The 20,146-nt window shown below is 39.8% G+C and overlaps 1 protein-coding gene across 5 annotated transcripts in view; it reads right to left on the minus strand.

Annotated features, from left to right (window-relative positions):
• LOC127007443 (uncharacterized) overlaps nucleotides 1-20,146 on the minus strand; it is a 39,820-nt gene that overhangs the window by 19,099 nt on the left and 575 nt on the right. For 2 of the 5 annotated variants that reach the window (XM_050878480.1, XM_050878481.1), the window contains exons 1-9: nucleotides 18,005-18,160; nucleotides 14,980-15,057; nucleotides 12,494-12,661; nucleotides 10,702-10,778; nucleotides 10,439-10,507; nucleotides 9,808-9,835; nucleotides 4,570-4,737; nucleotides 3,207-3,283; nucleotides 2,448-2,516 (exon numbers count right to left, since the gene is read on the minus strand). In XM_050878480.1, coding sequence (XP_050734437.1) covers nucleotides 2,448-2,516; nucleotides 3,207-3,283; nucleotides 4,570-4,737; nucleotides 9,808-9,835; nucleotides 10,439-10,507; nucleotides 10,702-10,778; nucleotides 12,494-12,661; nucleotides 14,980-15,057; nucleotides 18,005-18,014 — 744 coding nt within the window. In that variant the 5' untranslated portion in view covers nucleotides 18,015-18,160. Of the gene's footprint in view, nucleotides 1-2,447; nucleotides 2,517-3,206; nucleotides 3,284-4,569; nucleotides 4,738-9,807; nucleotides 9,836-10,438; nucleotides 10,508-10,701; nucleotides 10,779-12,493; nucleotides 12,662-14,979; nucleotides 15,058-17,709; nucleotides 17,864-18,004; nucleotides 18,161-20,146 lie in introns of those variants that run through there. The other 3 variants (XM_050878482.1, XM_050878483.1, XM_050878484.1) reach the window with 3 other exon arrangements.

Here is a 20,146-nt window from a genome sequence, read left to right on the forward strand (position 1 = left end):
AAAAACATTCAGATATACATATATGACCTGGCTCTCGTGGTTTCTGTCATGATGACACCGCGCACTCAGCCTTTTGCTCTCATCAGGATGACCTTGCTTCTCTCTGTGAGGAAGGTCGCTGCAAGTGGAGACGTGACCTTCTATGCACGAGCCCCTTCCAAGGGTGGAGTAGGTGCGAGAGTTACCATTGTTTCTTTTTTGCTGTGGGTGCATCATGCCCACACCTGCACCCCATGGCTTGTTGTCAGTGAGTTAATACTCCATGTGTTAAGCAAGTTAAAGAGGCGTTGCATTAACTGCAGAACAGTCTCTGTCACACATTCAGAGAGTATGTGAAGTGTGAGGGCCTTTCATAGATGAATGTTCCCATTGACAGTGTGGGCAAAACTTAAGTGTGCTTTGCACACCAGCTGCCAGGCATGCCCCAGGTTGCAGGGATCACGCACACACACTGTCTCTCACCCGTGACCCGCCGCAGTGTACAATCAGACGAGTGATTGCTCTCTCTCTCTCTCTCTCTCTCTCTCTCTCTCTCTCTCTCTCTCTTCGGTGAACTAGTGACTGACAGCCAATACGTTGCAAACCTATTAAACAATTACTTTTCCGCGGCGTTTAATACTAACAGTCTTCCCACCACTCTCACCAACACCAGGGACAACAACAGTACTAACATAAATCTTGAGCATGCATTGCCTAACTTTGTAATAACTATCGATGAAGTCATAAAAGCTCTCCAATCCCTTAAAATAAATAAAAGTCCCGGACCTGACAAAGTATATCCTATAGTGCTTAAAAAACAAAGAGCGAAATACTCTCCTCCCTCACAACCATATTCAATATGTCCTTGCGACAAGGCATCATCCCTTCGGATTGGAAAAAGGCTAACGTGACACTGATTTTTAAGAAAGGAGACAAAAAAGTACCAGGTAATTACAGGCCCATTAGTCTAACTTTGAATGTAGGTATGCTACTCGAGAGCATAATTAGAGACAAAATTGTGAGTTACCTTGAAAGCCACTCATCAATTGGGGATTCACAACATGGCTTCCGTAACAAAAGATCCTGCCTATCAAACTTATTGACCTTTTATAATTGCATTTCAACTCTCTGTACCACCATAACCACTGGAGTTTCCTTATCATTTTCTGTTGTAAGGAGTTTGTCAGCCAGGACAGCTAGTAATGCATGTTAAACATCGCAAGGGGTGGTCTGGGCGCCCGAGACGTCCCGACTCGCTCTCTCAAATGCACTGGCAGGAGCCAGGAAGATCAGCGTACGCCATTTTGCTGTGAGTGAGACGCCGTCACCATAGCAACAATGAGGCTTTGTATAAGGACGGCTTTTATCTTCACTCTTGCAGCACTTTTAGAGCACTGGCAGTTACTGCAGCAAGAATTTCTTTTACACTATGATAGATACAGCGACCACTGCTCTCATTCATGTGGTATGCTCTCCCTACCGCAACGTAACTCATCCCAAAGCGTAACTTCTCCGAAATCTGAATTTTTCTGCAAGATGAACACCTTTCTCAAATGCTTTGGGGTGCTTTCAGCAGGTGTTTTAGTAGAACAGTGTTGCCACTCACGCCATAGCTACTTGGTGCGACGAGCGGGAAATTTAAAAATCCTAAAAAGTTCTTCCATGACAATCCGTATAAAACCGAAACCGTACATTTGGAAACCGTACTATTTGAAGGACGACTGTATATATATATGTATATATATATATATATATATATATATATATATATATATATATATATATATATATATATATATATATATATATATATATATATATATATATACCTTCTGTTACTGACTTTTCATCTTGGTGACTTACCCAACAAAGAGAGGATGGTAGTTTAAATATCCTGTCTTCTGTTGGTTAAGACATGACTCGGATTGATTCATACAAGTACTTAATCATACTTGCAAATGTTATTAGGTACTTGTACAACTTTCATGGGAACACATATATACAAATATATTACCATAGATATGCAAATAAACTGTGAGCATGTTCACTTGCACAAATGCACAGTGTAAATGTGCAAGCACACACAAATGCATACAGTTTTTGGAATGACAACTTTGTAAAGGGCCATAGGAATTAATAATGTCTGCATTCCACTGTATACTGTAAGATTACATATTACAGTACTACAGATAGTTGAGGTTTTGCTTAAAGGAAGTCAAAATGAATATATGGCATTTTTTACTCTCCACTCAGCCTCTTTAGAAATGGAGTTAGCAACAATTGTAATATGAAATCTGGTTTATGAATGTAAAATTCAGCACATACTGAGAAGAAACATTCTTGTTATAATTTTCTGCAATATAAATTAGATAATACAATTTATAATTAGTAATATAGCTGATAAATACTGAATTTAAAACACTAGCATACATTCAATTATTTTCTCCCACTAAACAAATCCCTGATACCTTCAGATGCTTCATTCCAAGGCAGTGAAGTTCCAGAGAGCTCCTTGCATTATTTTCTGCAAAGCAAAGCTGAAATTTGCAGGAAAGTTTTTTATTAGTTTGTGCCTCCAAAGGACATACAATTCCTAAAATATTGGAAAACAAACAAAAAGGTAAAAATTACAAATAATAGCATTCTACTGCATTTATAAATACCATATTAAATGCAAATAATATTGTCATGGAGTCAGCACTTTTGACAGCTGCCACCAACAAAGTCTTAATTAGATTAAAAGTTACCATTATAAAAAGGTGCCAGATGCAAGTCTTTGGATATATTTTTATTCTATTTGAGCTTGAAGTCATCTTTCTAAATGGGATGGGAACAAGCAACAGCCTGAACAAAAAGGGGATTAAGCTTGTGGCCACAAAGCAGCTTAAAACAATCAGGAGGAATATGGCTCACAAGGAAGACTCAACACCTAACAAGTTTACTCCACCAAGGTATAACAGTGGTCCATTCGGGCCATGAAGTTAGATCCCTGCTTCATACTTTGTACCTATTCTCTGGTAAATAAACTGGAGCTACAGCATTAAGGAAGACATGAATATTTCATCTGGTTGGTTAAGGAGTCAAACCCTAAAACCACTGGATCAATATTCCACTTAGGTGGTTATTAGCTCTGTTGGTATCAATGACACTTGTTTCATAAAAAACAGAGCTGAATAAGGACAGCAATTAATATTGTACTGAGAGCCAAGCGTAATTTGTGAACTGACCTCACAGTAGTACCCAATTTTGCCAGGCTGAGAGTCCAGGTACTTAGTATAAATGAAATCACCACCATACAATTCAGCTGGAAAATAATGATTGTATATCAGTTACTTTTTTCACAGCAAATGAAACAGCTCAAAGGAGAAACAGGAACAGAAACAGAAAAAGGTGCTAAAAGTACTGTCTCCACAAACAGAGGACAGGAGAAAGCATCAAATCTGGTTGGAGTAAAGTGGTAGAAAAGAGGAAATAACATGTGAAAGAATGAAAATGCTGATTAATTCTTGCTTTATGATTCTGCACAACAGAGGGGTGAGCTAGAAAAGAAAACTTGTGCTGCATTTGTCAAACATTTTGTCTCACTTTTGTTTGTTTGTTTTAACCCTTTCCTTGCGCACAGTGTGGACACTACTATCCCCTCAGGCGCAGTCGGGCAGCCCAACTGGGGGTCTCTTTTAACCTCTGATTCTCAAAAACTATTCATCACAGCTAAAAACCAAAAACACCACTGGAAAGAGGAGGTCCAGATCTATAGGAGTCAGTTATGTATGCCTCTCTTGCAAACGTACATGCACGTTCAGGGAGTGTTGAATGTTAACACTTACGTCAGTGCATGCGTGATGATCAGTCATACTGAGGGAACTGCGGACATTTTTTCTTCAGATTCTGGCAAGGGAGCATTGCCAACTGCGATATTTACAACTATTTGGTCAAAGAATCAGTCGGTGATAGGTGAAGCTATGCAAAAATGCCGCTATATTGGGCAAGAACACCCACCAGTTACTCATCCGTAGATTTGCCGCGCTGGGCTGATATGATTTTCCACCAAATTTAGTGAAGAATCCACTCAATTGGCAATCCTGTGTTGTGAGAAATAGTGCTGGAACACACTCATACTCATAATGTAAAGCTTAAACAAGTGGCACTCAAATCACTCCATTAATATTATATTGATATCTGGTATCTCAGTGTCTCCCTTCCTCTATCTCTCCCTTATGGGGGTCCTGTCCTGCCCCCCCCAGCAGAGCTGAGGCGGTGGGGATGATTGCACTTTTGCCAACCCTGCTGAGATTACCGGGTTGCTGAGTGTGAAACTTGTCGGACCCCACTGTAACGATACTTTTTTGAGTGTGTATCCCTTCATCCATTCATAAAAGTACTGCAGATTGAACAAATAGTACCAATATCTTGTTAACCTAGTAAATGAATTAATGACTTCATAAAAGTTTTCTTATGTTTCAAACTACAAGATTACAACACTTATTAATTCTACAAACATATTCTCCAATATAAAAAGTCCATAAAACTGAAAGTATATCCTGTAAATCTTCTTGAGGGTAACCACATTCAAATAAGGACTTTCCTTACCTAGTTCAGCGTTTTGATCTTCAAACCACTGTCTGTCGTGATCGTCGTCGTACTGTTTCATGGATGCCCAACTGGACACATATCTGGAGCCAGATGCACCATCATCTTGGTAGTTTCTCTTGGTTGTTTTTTGTATATTAACTTCTGCAGAGGAATTTCCATCCTTCCCTAATGAGACATTCTCAAATTGAGATTATTAAGTACATAAAGCAAATAGGTACCACACTAACTTGCAGCAATTTTGATTATAAAGAAAAGACAAAATCCTTTTATTATTTAATTGGCATAATTGCTTTGCCAAGAAAACTCCACCTACTTTATGGATCATGTAAACAGATTACAGACAAAATGCACATGCCTCATATAATTGGTATCAACCAATGTTTCAAAACACCAACACCCATACGTCTAGAAGTCTCCTCAGCTTCACCACACTAAAGTAGTATTGTTTTCACTTGATTTCTGGATAATTCTTGTTTCAAAACCATGATCCAGAAAAATTGAATTTTTCATCAAACATTTTGATAAGTGCCGTCAATGTATTCAAAATGTTTGAGGGAGAATTCATCGGCATGATTCATTCATGATGAATTAATTAACTTGTTTGAATAAGGCTGAGAACCGGCGTTTGTTTTCAGCCATATTCAAGGAAGTTTTTTGGGAGGAACACTTCATTTTCATTTAAAATCTAACCTTTAGGACAATTTCAGATTCATGAAGCATTTCCACTCTCCAATCATCAATATAGTTTGCAGTGGCTGAAGCATACTCTTATTCAAGTTTGTTTTTCTGTGGTCAATTCACACCATATTGGTGAAGGCAAAAAATCCTAAGTTTGCTGCTTACTGGACTCCAGGAATGAAATATAACTCAAATAGCATATACCTTTGTACAAAAAATTACACAACGACCGAGATGCACAACAAGCATCGCGCCCACACTCCCCATCAAGTGTCTTGATGTTGATACAATGACAAGCCTGAGGAATCAAATGCCAAGTGGGGACAGCTGTCACAGCTCATCTTTTATTAAGATCACTGCCAAGACTGTATTAAGGGGAAATGGCATAAAAATGTCCAAATTTTACCATTTTGGCCAATTTCTAAATGATACCCAATGAAGCAGCTGAATACATCAATCACTTTGTGAAAGTTTTGCAGCCACAGAAAAATTTGCAAGTAATAATTTCCATTTTGGCCCGGGTTTGAATCCTGGCCTAGGCAGTTGGAATGGAACTCACCCAACTGTTTATCCTCCTATTCAAGCTAGTCGATAAATGGGTACCTGGGAAAACCTGAGGAAAGTTAATGTGGCAACCTGGATGTCACACTGGCTCTTAGTCTCAGAGTAATGGGTTCTTACCCACCACAGGCTCAAGGGCCAATGCAACAGAAATGAGCACCAAGGCCATGCACACCGACAGTGTATGCCCCAACTTTTTTTTACCTTCCTCTGCAAAAATCTCAATTTCCAATTCATTGTTCATAAATGCATATTTTTTTTCAAAAAGTGTCATCATACATCTGGCAACATACTGGTGGTGGTAGAAACACTAACTTTTGAGGAGCAAGCAATGTGCACTGGTTGCTCTTCAGGCATATGCAGTGCTCTCTCATACTTGTCTCCCAAATCTGGGCCTTTTTGCAGCTGTTACTAGACTTCTTGGATTATAACATTATGGTACATCCTTCAGGGAAGTTATTAAAGAGAAGAACTGCTGCAAGTAATTTGCTTCAAATACAACAAAAATGACAGGAGTCATCATCTTGAAGACCCCTCACACCTGCCACCTCTCATCTTCCATAACCATCAAAGCACCCTTACACCTGCTTCTCCAACACCATCTACAACTGCTGCTCCAACACCTTCTACATCTGCTGTTTTAGTATCGTCTACTTCTGCTGCTGCTGCTATCCCAGAAATATCAGATGAAAATGCTGCTGCTCTTAAAATGAGACTGGAGATTCAAGGTTAGCTGTTCATGGCTGACTTTGAACTGCTTGCCAGTGATGCACCATGCTTTATGCTCACACTTTCACAGATACAAGATCTGCTTGTTGATGCTGTGTGCAAAACATTTGCAGATTGCAAATTAAAATCTTCACTATTAAATTGAATATCACCACACACCAAGGGATGACACATTCCTCCTAACATTTAAATCTCATCCCTTGCCCTTGTTCAGATACGTAACCACACTCAAACACGCCAGTCAACTGCTTGTATTATTTTTTCTAGTTCATAAACATACCAGTTATGAAATATTAATTATACAGGCTCCATTTACATGAACAGAGGTTCACAACTTTTTAGCCTAAGGTCTTCCCTTTGTTGTGAAATAGAGCAAACATGGAAAGCTGGCAACATTTATCATAAATGCTTAGATGACTAAGACTTGCCTGCTGGTATACCTCCCGAGTCCGCCCCCAACACAGGCTTCACCCACAACGGGGCTCAGCGCGGGGTTAACGAAACCCCAACAGACTTAGAACGGAAATTAAATACACGCCTGAACCTGCTGCAAGCCTGCTGGGGACACGGGGCGAGGAGGGTTTAGTTACTTGCTGTGTTGTGTTGTTTGTGGGAAAGTAAAGAGAAGTAATTAAGCTTGTGTTGATGTGGGACTCTGGTATCGGGGCGTGAGGTAATAATATGGTGGGGGGGAGGGGGGTGGTCGTGTTTCTTAGACCGATGATAAGTATTGAGTGTGAGTGGGTGGGGTCACACACACCACAGACCAAACAAAACCAAGCGGTCCATTGCGCGGCGGACACGGCCTGGAGGCAACACACAAGCAACATGGGAGGCCCAGTGTTGTGGGCGTGTGAGGCTGGGACAACGCCGAGATCTGAAGGTGGTGAGCTCGTGTGTGGGAAGAGGGCGAGGGTGGGCGGGGGTAAAGTGAAAGAGACAGGTGAGGGATGGTAGCTAAATGGGTAATAGGTGACGAACTAATGGATAGGAGAGTCAGCTGAGGGTGAATGGGTAATGGTTATAGATTCATTTTTAGCATTAAATGGCAAATGGGGTGTTAAGGGCCTCTAAGGATGGGTAAATGGTTAAAAGCAATGGAAGAGCAGCAGGAAAGAAGGAAGAGGGAGGCAGACAGAGAGAGAGTGATGGAGAGAGTTTGATTCTGTCTCAAGCACCTGTAAGAAAAGCAATGATAGAGGGCAGTACAGGGGGGGAGAAGGACAGAGAGGAGACAAAGAGCATGAAGGAGGGTGCTGTTCCCATGACTTGCATCTAGCCAGCCAAAAACTCTCACTTTTCTTCATCTTCCCTCCCCTCAGTCCCTGACGCAAACACTGCCGCCTCTTCTATCTAAGGCTGAACTCTTCTCTCAAACTTTTTTAAAAACTCACTCCAGAAGATGATTTCTCCTCTCTCCTACCCCCCCCTCCCCTCTGACTCTTTATTAAGATTCTTCAAATTGATTCAAATGATGCCCTCTCTCTCTTCAATCCTCAGAAGGGCTTATGGAGCTGTTGAGTGCTCCCTATTGTCCTTAGAAAAACTGCCCTCTGTGCTGTCACCTGTCACCCTTAAACTCTTCTCTTTCTGCCTCCTGTCAACATTCCTTCCTTCCTCTGCTGTGTAAGTCATCTTCATACAGCCCAAGAAGGACCGTGACAATTCCAATCTCAAACTACTGTGTCCTATAGCTACTTTCTTGTATATCTAAAGCTTTTTTCAAACTACCCTCATCCTCTCTATACCTTTATCTTCCTTTTCCTTTCAAACATTCTTGCTGGTAGACGGTCACTGTTGCTGTTCTTCCCCTAAACCTATACAACTCACAGGGTTCATCCTATTCTGTCCTATCTACCACCTCTTCTTTTTGTCTTCTTTCCAATCTCTTCGTCCACGAACTGTTCTATCCATTCTTATGATGACCCATTGTTTCCACATTTTTCACTTTTTTAATAGAAGACCCACCATAAAAAACCAAGGCTCTCTGGAGACAACGCAACAGCTCAGACCTTACTATTTCCACCAATTGGGACAAGAGAACCTGTAATTGAACCTGGTGTCCTTCTGCAAAACACAGTCCAATTCCATCTACTTCAACACATCTTTCAAAAAACAACTACCCAACACTTTTTGGCATTCTCAGCTATCCCCTTCCTCAACACCTACATCCTCTCGGTATATGCTCAAAAAAAAACTCTCCTGGAAACTTAATATCTCATCTAGTACATAGAGGGAGAGAGAGACAGAAGAGAGAGAGACGATGGATGTGGGTGTGACTGTTTTTTTTTTTTACTTGAAAGCAATGTATAGGAAAAAGCAGGTACAGGGAAGAGACAAAGGTAATTAAGTGGAAGGATAGACAAGATGCAGGGTTGGGGACTCTTTCAAGAGGAGGGTATCAGGACACCTCTCCTCCCGAAATTGACCCATCTTTCGGCCACTCCTCTGAATGCTTTTTATAGGAGCAGTGAGTAGCATTTTGTTTTTTTCATTGTTTCCTTTTTTTGCCCTTGAGCTGTTTCCTCTGCTGTAAAAAAAAAAAAAAAAAAAAAAAAAAAAAAAGTTGAGGGGTAGTGTGACTGGTCAGATAAATAATAATAATAAGTGACTAGAGGCGCTGTGAGTCTGAGAACTCGATTTTCAGATATTTTATTTTATATTTCTTATTGCTGAGAATTTACGGGATTTTCGTAAGTCCAGACCTTTCAAGAACCCCACAAGTATCATCCTGCCAACCTTGTCATATGCATCAGAGACATGGACACGGAATGCAGTACAGCAATGGAGAATACATGCAGTAGAAATGAGTTAAATAAGAGGTTCATGTGGTGTTTCAGGATGGGATGGAGAAAGTAATGAAAGCATGTGTGAGAGGTTTGGTATGAGTGTGACAGTGAAAGGAGTGAATTGTGGAGTGGTCGAGTGGGTGAAACATGGGACACAAGAATGGTTTGGACATGTGATGAGAATAAAGGGGAATGAATTTAGGAAAAGTATATGAGGGAAAGATTGAGGGAGAGGGTGTCAGGGGAAGACCACCTGTGAAGTGGATCAGTAGGGTGAGAGGGTATTGAAGTGAGAGAATTGGAAGCAGCAGCATCGAGTGTGCTGAGAGGGAGTGCCAGAACAGGGAGAGATGGACACTTCTGCAACCACCCCCTGGGGGAAGTTCCTATGAGGGAGCAGGGCATTGAAGATATAGATAGATAGATAGAAAATGCAAGATGTAAGAGTAAAAATAATTCTACAAATATTAGAACTTACCTTTCATTTTCTCCCACATGGCCTTTTTCTAGAAAAGAAGAAAAATAAATAAATAAATGACCTGCATTGTTATGGAAAAATTTATCAAAATACAAGAGGTTAAAAAAATCTGCTAACATACACACGACGAAATTAAAGTTTGCAAGCACACAGCAGAAGGAACAAGAAACTTTGACCAATGTATCATTTCTCTTTCAAGAAGTAAGTTCACTTGCACAAATGCACTGTGTAAATGTGCAAGCACACACAAATGCATATAGTTTTTGGAATGACAACTTTGTAAAGGGCCATAGGAATTAATAATGTCTGCATTCCACTGTATACTGTAAGATTACATATTACAGTACTACAGATAGTTGAGGTTTTGCTTAAAGGAAGTCAAAATGAATATATGGCATTTTTTACTCTCCACTCGGCCTCTTTAGAAATGGAGTTAGCAACAATTGTAATATGAAATCTGGTTTATGAATGTAAAATTCAGCACATACTGAGAAGAAGCATTCTTGTTATAGTTTTCTGCAATATAAATTAGATAATACAATTTATAATTAGTAATATAGCTGATAAATACTGAATTTAAAACACTAGCATACATTCAATTATTTTCTTCCACTAAACAAATCCCTGATACCTTCAGATGCTTCATTCCAAGGCAGTGAAGTTCCAGAGAGCTCTTTGCAGTCATTTCTGCAAAGCAAATCTGAAATTTGCAAGAAAGTTTTTATTAGTTTGTGCCTCCAAAGGAGTCAAACCCTAAACCCACTGGATCATTATTCCACTTTGGTGGTTATTAGCTCTGTTGGTATCAATGACACTTGTTTCATAAAAAAATAGAGCTGAATGAGGACAGCAATTAATATTGTACTGAGAGCCAAGCGTAATTTGTGAACTGACCTCACAGTAGTACCCAATTTTGCCAGGCTGAGAGTCCAGGTACTTAGTATAAATGAAATCACCACCATACAATTCAGCTGGAAAATAATGATTGTATATCAGTTACTTTTTTCACAGCAAATGAAACAGCTCAAAGGAGAAACAGGAACAGAAACAGAAAAAGGTGCTAAAGTACTGTCCCCACAAACAGAGGACAGGAGAAAGCATCAAATCTGGTTGGAGTAAAGTGGTAGAAAAGAGGAAATAACATATGGAAGAATGAAAATGCTGATTAATTCTTGCTTTATGATTCTACACAACAGAGGGGTGAGCTAGAAAAGAAAACTTGTGCAGCATTTGTCAAACATTTTGTCTCACTTTTGTATGTTTGTTTTAAGATTGGTACACTTTTCCAATGCTTCTGGTATGTGACATGTACCAATAAGGAAAAAAGTAGGTGGTTCAAAGTGCCAAGAAATTAAAATTACTGCAAACTGGGGCCATAACATGTGAGCATGCAGCCCAGGGGTGTGGAGTCAGAAATTTTTTTACTCTGACTCCAGGAAATTTTTAAGCTGTGACTCCTACTCCAACTCCAACTCCACCCCTTCCCCTTTCCCCTTTTCTGCTGTGGAGTGGTAGGCAAAGCAAACCCTGCCACTAAACACACCACACCACACCCAGCCAGACAACATCACATGTATCGTAAAGGAGTCGGAGTCAGAGATATTTTTATCAACTTGACTCCCGCCAAAAGTAGGAGACTCAGGTGACTCTGATTCAACAACCCTGATGCGGCCTCCAAAAGATATCTCAGGGCCAAGGGGAGCTCATCATGCATCACGGCACCAGTTTGCAATAGTTTTAATTTTTTGGCAGTTTTGACCACCTGCTTTTTTTCTTATCGGTACATGTTACACACCAAAAATATTGAAAAGGTATGCTGATTTCAAAACTAACTGAAAAGTCAATACAGGCAAAAAACTATGGAAGTAGCAGTGAGTTGGTTCCACAAAACTGAGACAAAATGTTTATACCCTGTAATATTTTCCTTCAATAATCTTAATATAAGCGCTGTGTTGCTGTAATTAATTTGGGCCCATTATATACAGCAATGTATCATAAACACAATGGCAGGTTCAGTTTTTCTAAATACTAACTAGTAATTTCTTAATATCAGATAAGAGTAAAACATTTCAATGCAATGGAAACCTGAAAATCTGCCTACTCTTTTGACGTCATCAACTCGAGACCCAGGCCATTATCTTTTGGAGGCCACGGTTCTACAGGGAGTGCTGTGGAAGTGTTGGCATCCCTGACCTGCTCCATGCTTACATTATGCGATATTTACAATATGCAAACTCCCCAGCAACACAGTACAGTATTCAAGTATAATGAAGTACCTGTATAACTACATGCATATACACCCACACCCACAGAGAGAGAGAGAGAGAGAGAGAGAGAGAGAGAGAGAGAGAGAGAGAGAGTCCTTAGAGAGAGTGATTTTACATTAATCAGATGGCTCCAAAAGAGAGAGAGAGAGAGAGAGAGAGAGAGAGAGAGAGAGAGAGAGAGAGAGAGAGAGAGAGAAGATGACTGCCAAGCCAGTTCCCCTATTCTACCACTCCATTGGTGAATAAATTCTTGCCTATGTCATTGTTGTATCTGAATTAATTCAACTTAAAACCCATTGCTACTTGTCCTACTTGGCTCTCTTACCACCAAAACCTTGTTAACATCACCCTTATTGTACACACACTCAAACAAGTATCGTTACACATTCAGCACAAATTCAAATAAGGACTTTCCTTACCTAGTTCAGCATTTTGATCTTTAAACCACTGTTTGTCGTGATCGTCGTCGTACTGTTTCATGGATGCCCAACTGGACACATATCTGGAGCCAGATGCACCATCATCTTGGTAGTTTCTCTTGGTTGTTTTTTGTATATTAACTTCTGCAGAGGAATTTCCATCCTTCCCTAATGAGACATTCTCAAATTGAGATTATTAAGTACATAAAGCAAATAGGTACCACACTAACTTGCAGCAATTTTGATTATAAAGAAAAGACAAAATCCTTTTATTATTTAATTGGCATAATTGCTTTGCCAAGAAAACTCCACATACTTTATGGATCATGTAAACAGATTACAGACAAAATGCACATGCCTCATATAATTGGTATCAACCAATGTTTCAAAACACCAACACCCATACGCCTAGAAGTCTCCTCAGCTTCACCACACTAAAGTAGTATTGTTTTCACTTGATTTCTGGATACTTCTTGTTTCAAAACCATGATCCAGAAAAATTGAATTTTTCATCAAACATTTTGATAAGTGCCGTCAATGTATTCAAAATGTTTGAGGGAGAATTCATCGGCATGATTCATTCATGATGAATTAATTAACTTGTTTGAATAAGGCTGAGAACTGGCGTTTGTTTTCAGCCATATTCAAGGAAGTTTTTTGGGAGGAACACTTCATTTTCATTTAAAATCTAACCTTAAAAAACAATTTCAGATTCATGAAGCATTTCCACTCTCCAATCATCAATATAGTTTGCAGTGGCTGAAGCATACTCTTATTCAAGTTTGTTTTTCTGTGGTCAATTCACACCATATTGGTGAAGGCAAAAAATCCTAAGTTTGCTGCTTACTGGACTCCAGGAATGAAATATAACTCAAATAGCATATACCTTTGTACAAAAAATTACACAACGACCGAGATGCACAACAAGCATCGCGCCCACACTCCCCATCAAGTGTCTTGATGTTGATACAATGACAAGCCTGAGGAATCAAATGCCAAGTGGGGACAGCTGTCACAGCTCATCTTTTATTAAGATCACTGCCAAGACTGTATTAAGGGGAAATGGCATAAAAATGTCCAAATTTTACCATTTTGGCCAATTTCTAAATGATACCCAATGAAGCAGCTGAATACATCAATCACTTTGTGAAAGTTTTGCAGCCACAGAAAAATTTGCAAGTAATAATTCCAATTTTGATGAGGTTTGAATCCTGGCCTAGGCAGTTGGAATGGAACTCACCCAACTGTTTATCCTCCTATTCAAGCTAGTCGATAAATGGGTACCTGGGAAAACCTGAGGAAAGTTAATGTGGCAACCTGGATGTCACACTGGCTCTTAGTCTCAGAGTAATGGGTTCTTACCCACCACAGGCTCAAGGGCCAATGCAACAGAAATGAGCACCAAGGCCATGCACACCTACAGTGTATGCCCCAACTTTTTTTTTACCTTCCTCTGCAAAAATCTCAATTTCCAATTCATTGTTCATAAATGCATAATTTTTTTCAAAAAGTGTCATCATACATCTGGCAACATACTGGTGGTGGTAGAAACACTAACTTTTGAGGAGCAAGCAATGTGCACTGGTTGCTCTTCAGGCATATGCAGTGCTCTCTCATACTTGTCTCCCAAATCTGGGCCTTTTTGCAGCTGTTACTAGACTTCTTGGATTATAACATTATGGTACATCCTTCAGGGAAGTTATTAAAGAGAAGAACTGCTGCAAGTAATTTGCTTCAAATACAACAAAAATGACTGGAGTCATCATCTTGAAGACCCCTCACACCTGCCACCTCTCATCTTCCATAACCATCAAAGCACCCTTACACCTGCTTCTCCAACACCATCTACAACTGCTGCTCCAACACCTTCTACATCTGCTGTTTTAGTATCGTCTACTTCTGCTGCTGCTGCTGTCCCAGAAATATCAGATGAAAATGCTGCTGCTCTTAAAATGAGACTGGAGATTCAAGGTTAGCTGTTCATGGCTGACTTTGAACTGCTTGCCAGTGATGCACCATGCTTTATGCTCACACTTTCACAGATACAAGATCTGCTTGTTGATGCTGTGTGCAAAACATTTGCAGATTGCAAATTAAAATCTTCACTATTAAACTGAATATCACCACACACCAAGGCATGACACATTCCTCCTAACATTTAAATCTCATCCCTTGCCTGGATGATACTGACAGTGAATCATTGTCCAGATATGTAACCACACTCAAACACGCCAGTCAACTGCTTTTATTATTTTTTCTAGTTCATAAACATGCCAGTTATGAAATATTAATTATACAGGGTCCATTTACATGAACAGAGGTTCACAACTTTTTAGCCTAAGGTCTTCCCTTTGTTGTGAGATAGAGCAAACATGGAAAGCTGGCAACATTTATCATAAATGCTTAGATGACTAAGACCATCCTGCACCCAAGTCATAAAAGTGTACTGAAAGACAAACAACCAAGAACAACAGCTTCAAACTTACCTTTAGTTTCATTTGGTGCTCTGCTTCCTATGCTGGCAAGCAACATTCCAACACCACGGTTCTTAGCAAGCATGTTATCTGGGAAGAAAATTGCAATAATAATCTAACCAAATAATTTAAAAAATTACAATGATTGTTTAAATATAAATAACGTTCCCTCTCATACTCTGTGATTATCTTAGAGAAAACACTAAATAAAATGCATTTAAAAATACAATTAGCACTCCACCAACACAGTTCTTCAATAGGCAAAATAAAACCAACCAATCTTAACTGCCCCATCAGTTTGTACAACATTAGCACCCTGAACACACACAAATTCACCTGCAAACTTTGGCTTGACAAAGGAAGCTGATGTTAGTAAGTACCAAAATACCCCCCACCTAACTTTTCTAACTGTATTCCCTTGTCAAGCACTAGAGAATGGATGGGCCAACCAGGTAAGTAAACCCACTCCACCAACCTGACTTTTCACCCTTGCACAACACACCAACACCAACAACCTGACAACCAACATTAACAACTTGACAACCAACATTAACAACCAGACAACCAACATTAACACTAACAACCAACATCAACAACCTGACAACCAACATTAACAACCTGACAGCCTACCAACATTAACACTAATAACCATCCAACATTAACACTAACAACCTGACAGCCAACCAACATTAACACTGTCAACCTGACAACCAACCAACATTAACACTAACAACCTGACAAATGACATTAACAACCTAACAACCAACCAATATTAACAACCTGACAACCAACATTAACACTGACAACCAACCAACATTAACACTGACAACCAACTAACACTAACAACCAACATAAACAACCTGACAACCAACCAACATTAACAACCTGACAACCATCATTGACACTAACAACCAACCATCATTGACAACCTGACAATCAGCCAACATTAACACCAACAACCAACCAATATTAACACTAACAACCAACATTAATTAAAACTAACAACCAACCAACATTAACGACCTGAGAACCAGTGCTAGGCGCTGCTAACTAACTATCCTTCCATAACTAAAAACTTTTTTTGCGCTAAACCGTTATTTAAACTGCTAAAGACAAAGCTGAAGCTTATGCTAACTTTTAATTTTTAGTGGTTTGCTTTGGTTTAGTAACAAACTAGAAACCTGAAAAAAAAGTAGACCTGGAAAATTTACAGTATGTTGTTTAATACAAAAGTCAACCCTATGTGTGTCCCAATTACAACAAGAACTGTGTTCTGCCCTGAACCAAATAGCTTCTACCATAGGTAACGTTTATGAAGAGAGTCCTTAGAAGAATGACGTAAATCAAGTAATATAGATCAAACAAGAGGTAGGAGAGGTAGTATTCATTTGATAAATAAGAGAAGTAGGAGAGGAGAGAATATCCATATCCACTCCACTCCTCACTCAGTCTCCTCCTCACTGGTGAGAAAGGAATGAGGGGATTTATAGTGACAGCTAGTAAGTTGGTAGTACCGAAACAGTTTAATACAGTACCATGTATTCTATGTAGTAGGTACCAGTACCAGTATTGATACTAGTACCCTACACCCCCCTTTGGCGTGGGTGCTTACTTGTGGGTCAGAGTGGTATTGCGGGAGGGCCTTGAGAGCAAGAGAACTGAGCTCAGCCGTGTGGAATCATGCCCGTGTGAGGAGATCCAGAGAGATCTGATGGCCCATGGCCAAAATATAATAAAAAAAAAAAATAAATTAAATTAAACATTGGGATTTTTGGACCCGCATTATAAAAAAAAAAAAAAAAATTAAATATTTATATGGATTTATTTGACGTTATTTAAAAAATGCGTAAACCAAACAAGCGTAAATCGAGTTACCTGTATCAGTTTTTTAGTGGACTTAAAGTTAGCAGAGGAGGAACTGCATTTTGCAGAAGCTAATTGGTCTGCTAATTATTTCCAAAGTTAGTGAAAACGCGAATCAGCTAATGAAAAAGTTGGCTTCTCTAATTAGCGGTTAGCGGAAACATGCCCACCACTGCAACCAACTAACATTAACAACCAACCAACATTAACAACCTGACAACCTACCAACATTAACACTAAAAACCAACCAACATCAAAACTAACAACCAACCAACATGAACAACCTGACAACCAACATTAACAACCTGACAACCAATATAAACAACCTGAAAATACTAACAACTAACATTAACCTGACAACCAACATTAATAATAATAATAATAATAATATCAACTTATAATTATTGATGCGTGTGCATGGCACACTTATGCACAATCTACACGAACAGAAGGCCCAGCTACTCCTGACACTTAGATCCACATACATAGGCCAAGCTCTGTCTGACGGAGGTGATGATGGAATTCTCAAACAACCTGACAACCAACCAGCATTAACGAACAGCCTCCCTCAACAGATTTTAGACTGCGGTACAATAGACTCACTCAGAAAACAAATACATACTCACTTGTCACCACAACACACCAACACTAATAACTACACTTGATTCACTTCCCTCCCCTGCACACACGGCTCCCCCGTCCCCCCAACAGCCAACACAAATATGCATGTTATGCACCTATACAGGTACGCTGCGCATTATTGTCCAGATCCAGACTCCATCAGAAGCCATAAGTCCACCAACAGCTGAACCACCATGGTCAATGACATCCTTGGGCACGTACATTATCATCATTATTGCTATGTAACATATTGCTTACTACGCCTGCAGTACGGGACGAGGTGTTAGCATGACTGTTTGGGGGCTGAGCACCACTGTTAGAGTCTTGCCTGCGAGAGGACAGGCGTTCTTTAAAACCAAATTAACTTCAAATAGCAAAATAGGCTTCCAAATATTATGAAAATAGTCTTGATTTCCACGTGGACCGATAGGAAAACGTACAGGTAGAAAGATAAGGGAAATAAATCCTTGAATATAAAGATAAAAGTATAATCATATCTTACGAACAAAAACTTCCCTGTATGAATATACGTGTTATTATTTCACTGCCTTACCGTCTTCCATGGTGGCTTCAAAACCTTCACCGGAGAAAAACAGCAATATATTAACTGTTCGTTCCTGCTTCCTGGTCACAAATAAATCGAAATAATGAGGAAGGATTTCTCGGCCTCACTCTGTTTACAAGTCCTCGCTGGCTGCCGCCTGCCAGATTATCGTACTCTTATAATATTGCATTTTCCGGTGTGTGACCCACACCTATTGCCACATAAAACATCAGTAGTTTACGGTTTTTACACTAGCTTTAATTGCGTATCGTTGTTTGCGTGGGTATAGGACAGTTTTGAGACAAACTAATAAATGTAATGCGATGAGTACGACAATCTGCTGCCTAATACTGTGGTCTGTCCCTTATTTACCTATTCTTATTCATGGTCAGATTATATGTTTTTTGATTGCTAAGGATAAGTAATTAAATTAGGCAGCTGTTGTATTGGCTAACAGTATACAATAATAAATAATGTGAGAAACATGGTAACCAAGCTGGAAAAAATATTGCTCTGACCATCGATACTTAGTTTTCTTAACTTTGGATGATGCCCAAATGTTTTTGATGAATTTTGCCGGTGACACTGATACACGCATAGCAGGAACTCAGCAAATAATGTAATGTAAATAGATTTTTTTTAAGAAGCCCACTTTGGCTTGATTTCACAGGACTTTCATACAAGAATGATTATGGATGAGGAGATGCTGCCGGACAGCATTTATATTTTATCTCGTTTACTAATAAATAAAACAATGAGATTGATCAGCTACATTATTACTAACATTAGTATCACTTATTATATCGAAGTGTAATTGTTGAAAGTCCCAAAGAAACAGGTAATTTACTATGATTGAAAAAATACTTGGTAATGTTTTACAAGAACTCCACTACTCCAGTGTCCTCCACCCCCCACAACAAGCCAGGGGATCTGTGGGGAATCAGGGTCTTGGGGAAAGGGAAATTGACTGAAATATGGGACTCCCAAATTTACCACCACAATCCCTAAAATAGGGAAAATTCCCTACTCCAAAAAGTGTACTGAACTGCGTATTTTTGACAGCTTACACTGTACGTCGAGTATATTTAAATTACTCCAACCTGTCTTTACTTAACCTAAACTCGACCCTCCCTCTGCTGAGGAGGGCTTCTCTATCTGCCTGTCTCGTTAGTCACGTATGTGACTAACAAGACGGGCAGATACAGAGAATTAAGCCCTCCTTGGCAGAGGGGGGAGGGGGGGGGTCGAGGGGGGTGAAGCCTCATCGTTACAAGGGGGGTCACGGGTAGATTTGGAAAGTTAGGTTGGAATAGTTTAAATATATTCAACATGCGGTGGGGGTAGGTCCACTACGCTGGCCATCCAATGACACGCCCAGCATTCGTCAACAGGATTGCTGCTAGGTTAGGTTAGAATAGATTACAAGACAATATATTAATGGAGCTTCCCTTAAACTTTCGAAACTAGGAAATTTTCCCTATCTTAGGGTAATATTTTATGGTAATTTTGGAGGCCCATTTTTCAGTTAATTTGACTCCCCTCCAAAACCCCAATTCCCCACAGGTCCCCAGGCTTGTCTTGGGGGGGTAGGGCGGGGCTGGAATGGCAGAGGGGGAGGCAAACTTCTTGTAAAGAATTACCGAGTAGCTCAAGCTTCGTGGGCCCTGTGACCCAATACTCGCTGGCTGGCAACTCTGGAATAGCCTATATCTCATTAACTGAAGATGGTCTCTGAGTAAGAATGGGGAGGGGATAATGATCAGGGATAGTGATTTCATTTACTTTCCTAAAGTCCACCAGAGATCGAAATGAACCCTCCATTAGGGGGGATAAAAGTGATGAATCCACAGGTTATGTGATTCTTTAATGACTCCTTGAGCTAACATGTCATCCACCACCAGTCAGTGCCCTGTGAAGGCACATAAGAAGGACGAGTACCTGGGTTATGGTCAATACGATGGGCATTTCCCCTGGTACTGATATTGTATTTGCTCACTGGAAATCACTGTCCATACATTGGCAATTTAAAAAAAAAAGTTGGCCAGTTTTAGCAAGGGTGGCAAAGACGCCACACCTAAAACTCACTCAATCTGCTATGCTCCGGCATGAAACGGTCCTACAACTGCATGTACTGTTTCTGCCCACAAACTT

Source organism: Eriocheir sinensis, chromosome 35 (genome assembly GCF_024679095.1).
Source record: "Eriocheir sinensis breed Jianghai 21 chromosome 35, ASM2467909v1, whole genome shotgun sequence".
Taxonomy (NCBI): domain Eukaryota; kingdom Metazoa; phylum Arthropoda; class Malacostraca; order Decapoda; family Varunidae; genus Eriocheir; species Eriocheir sinensis.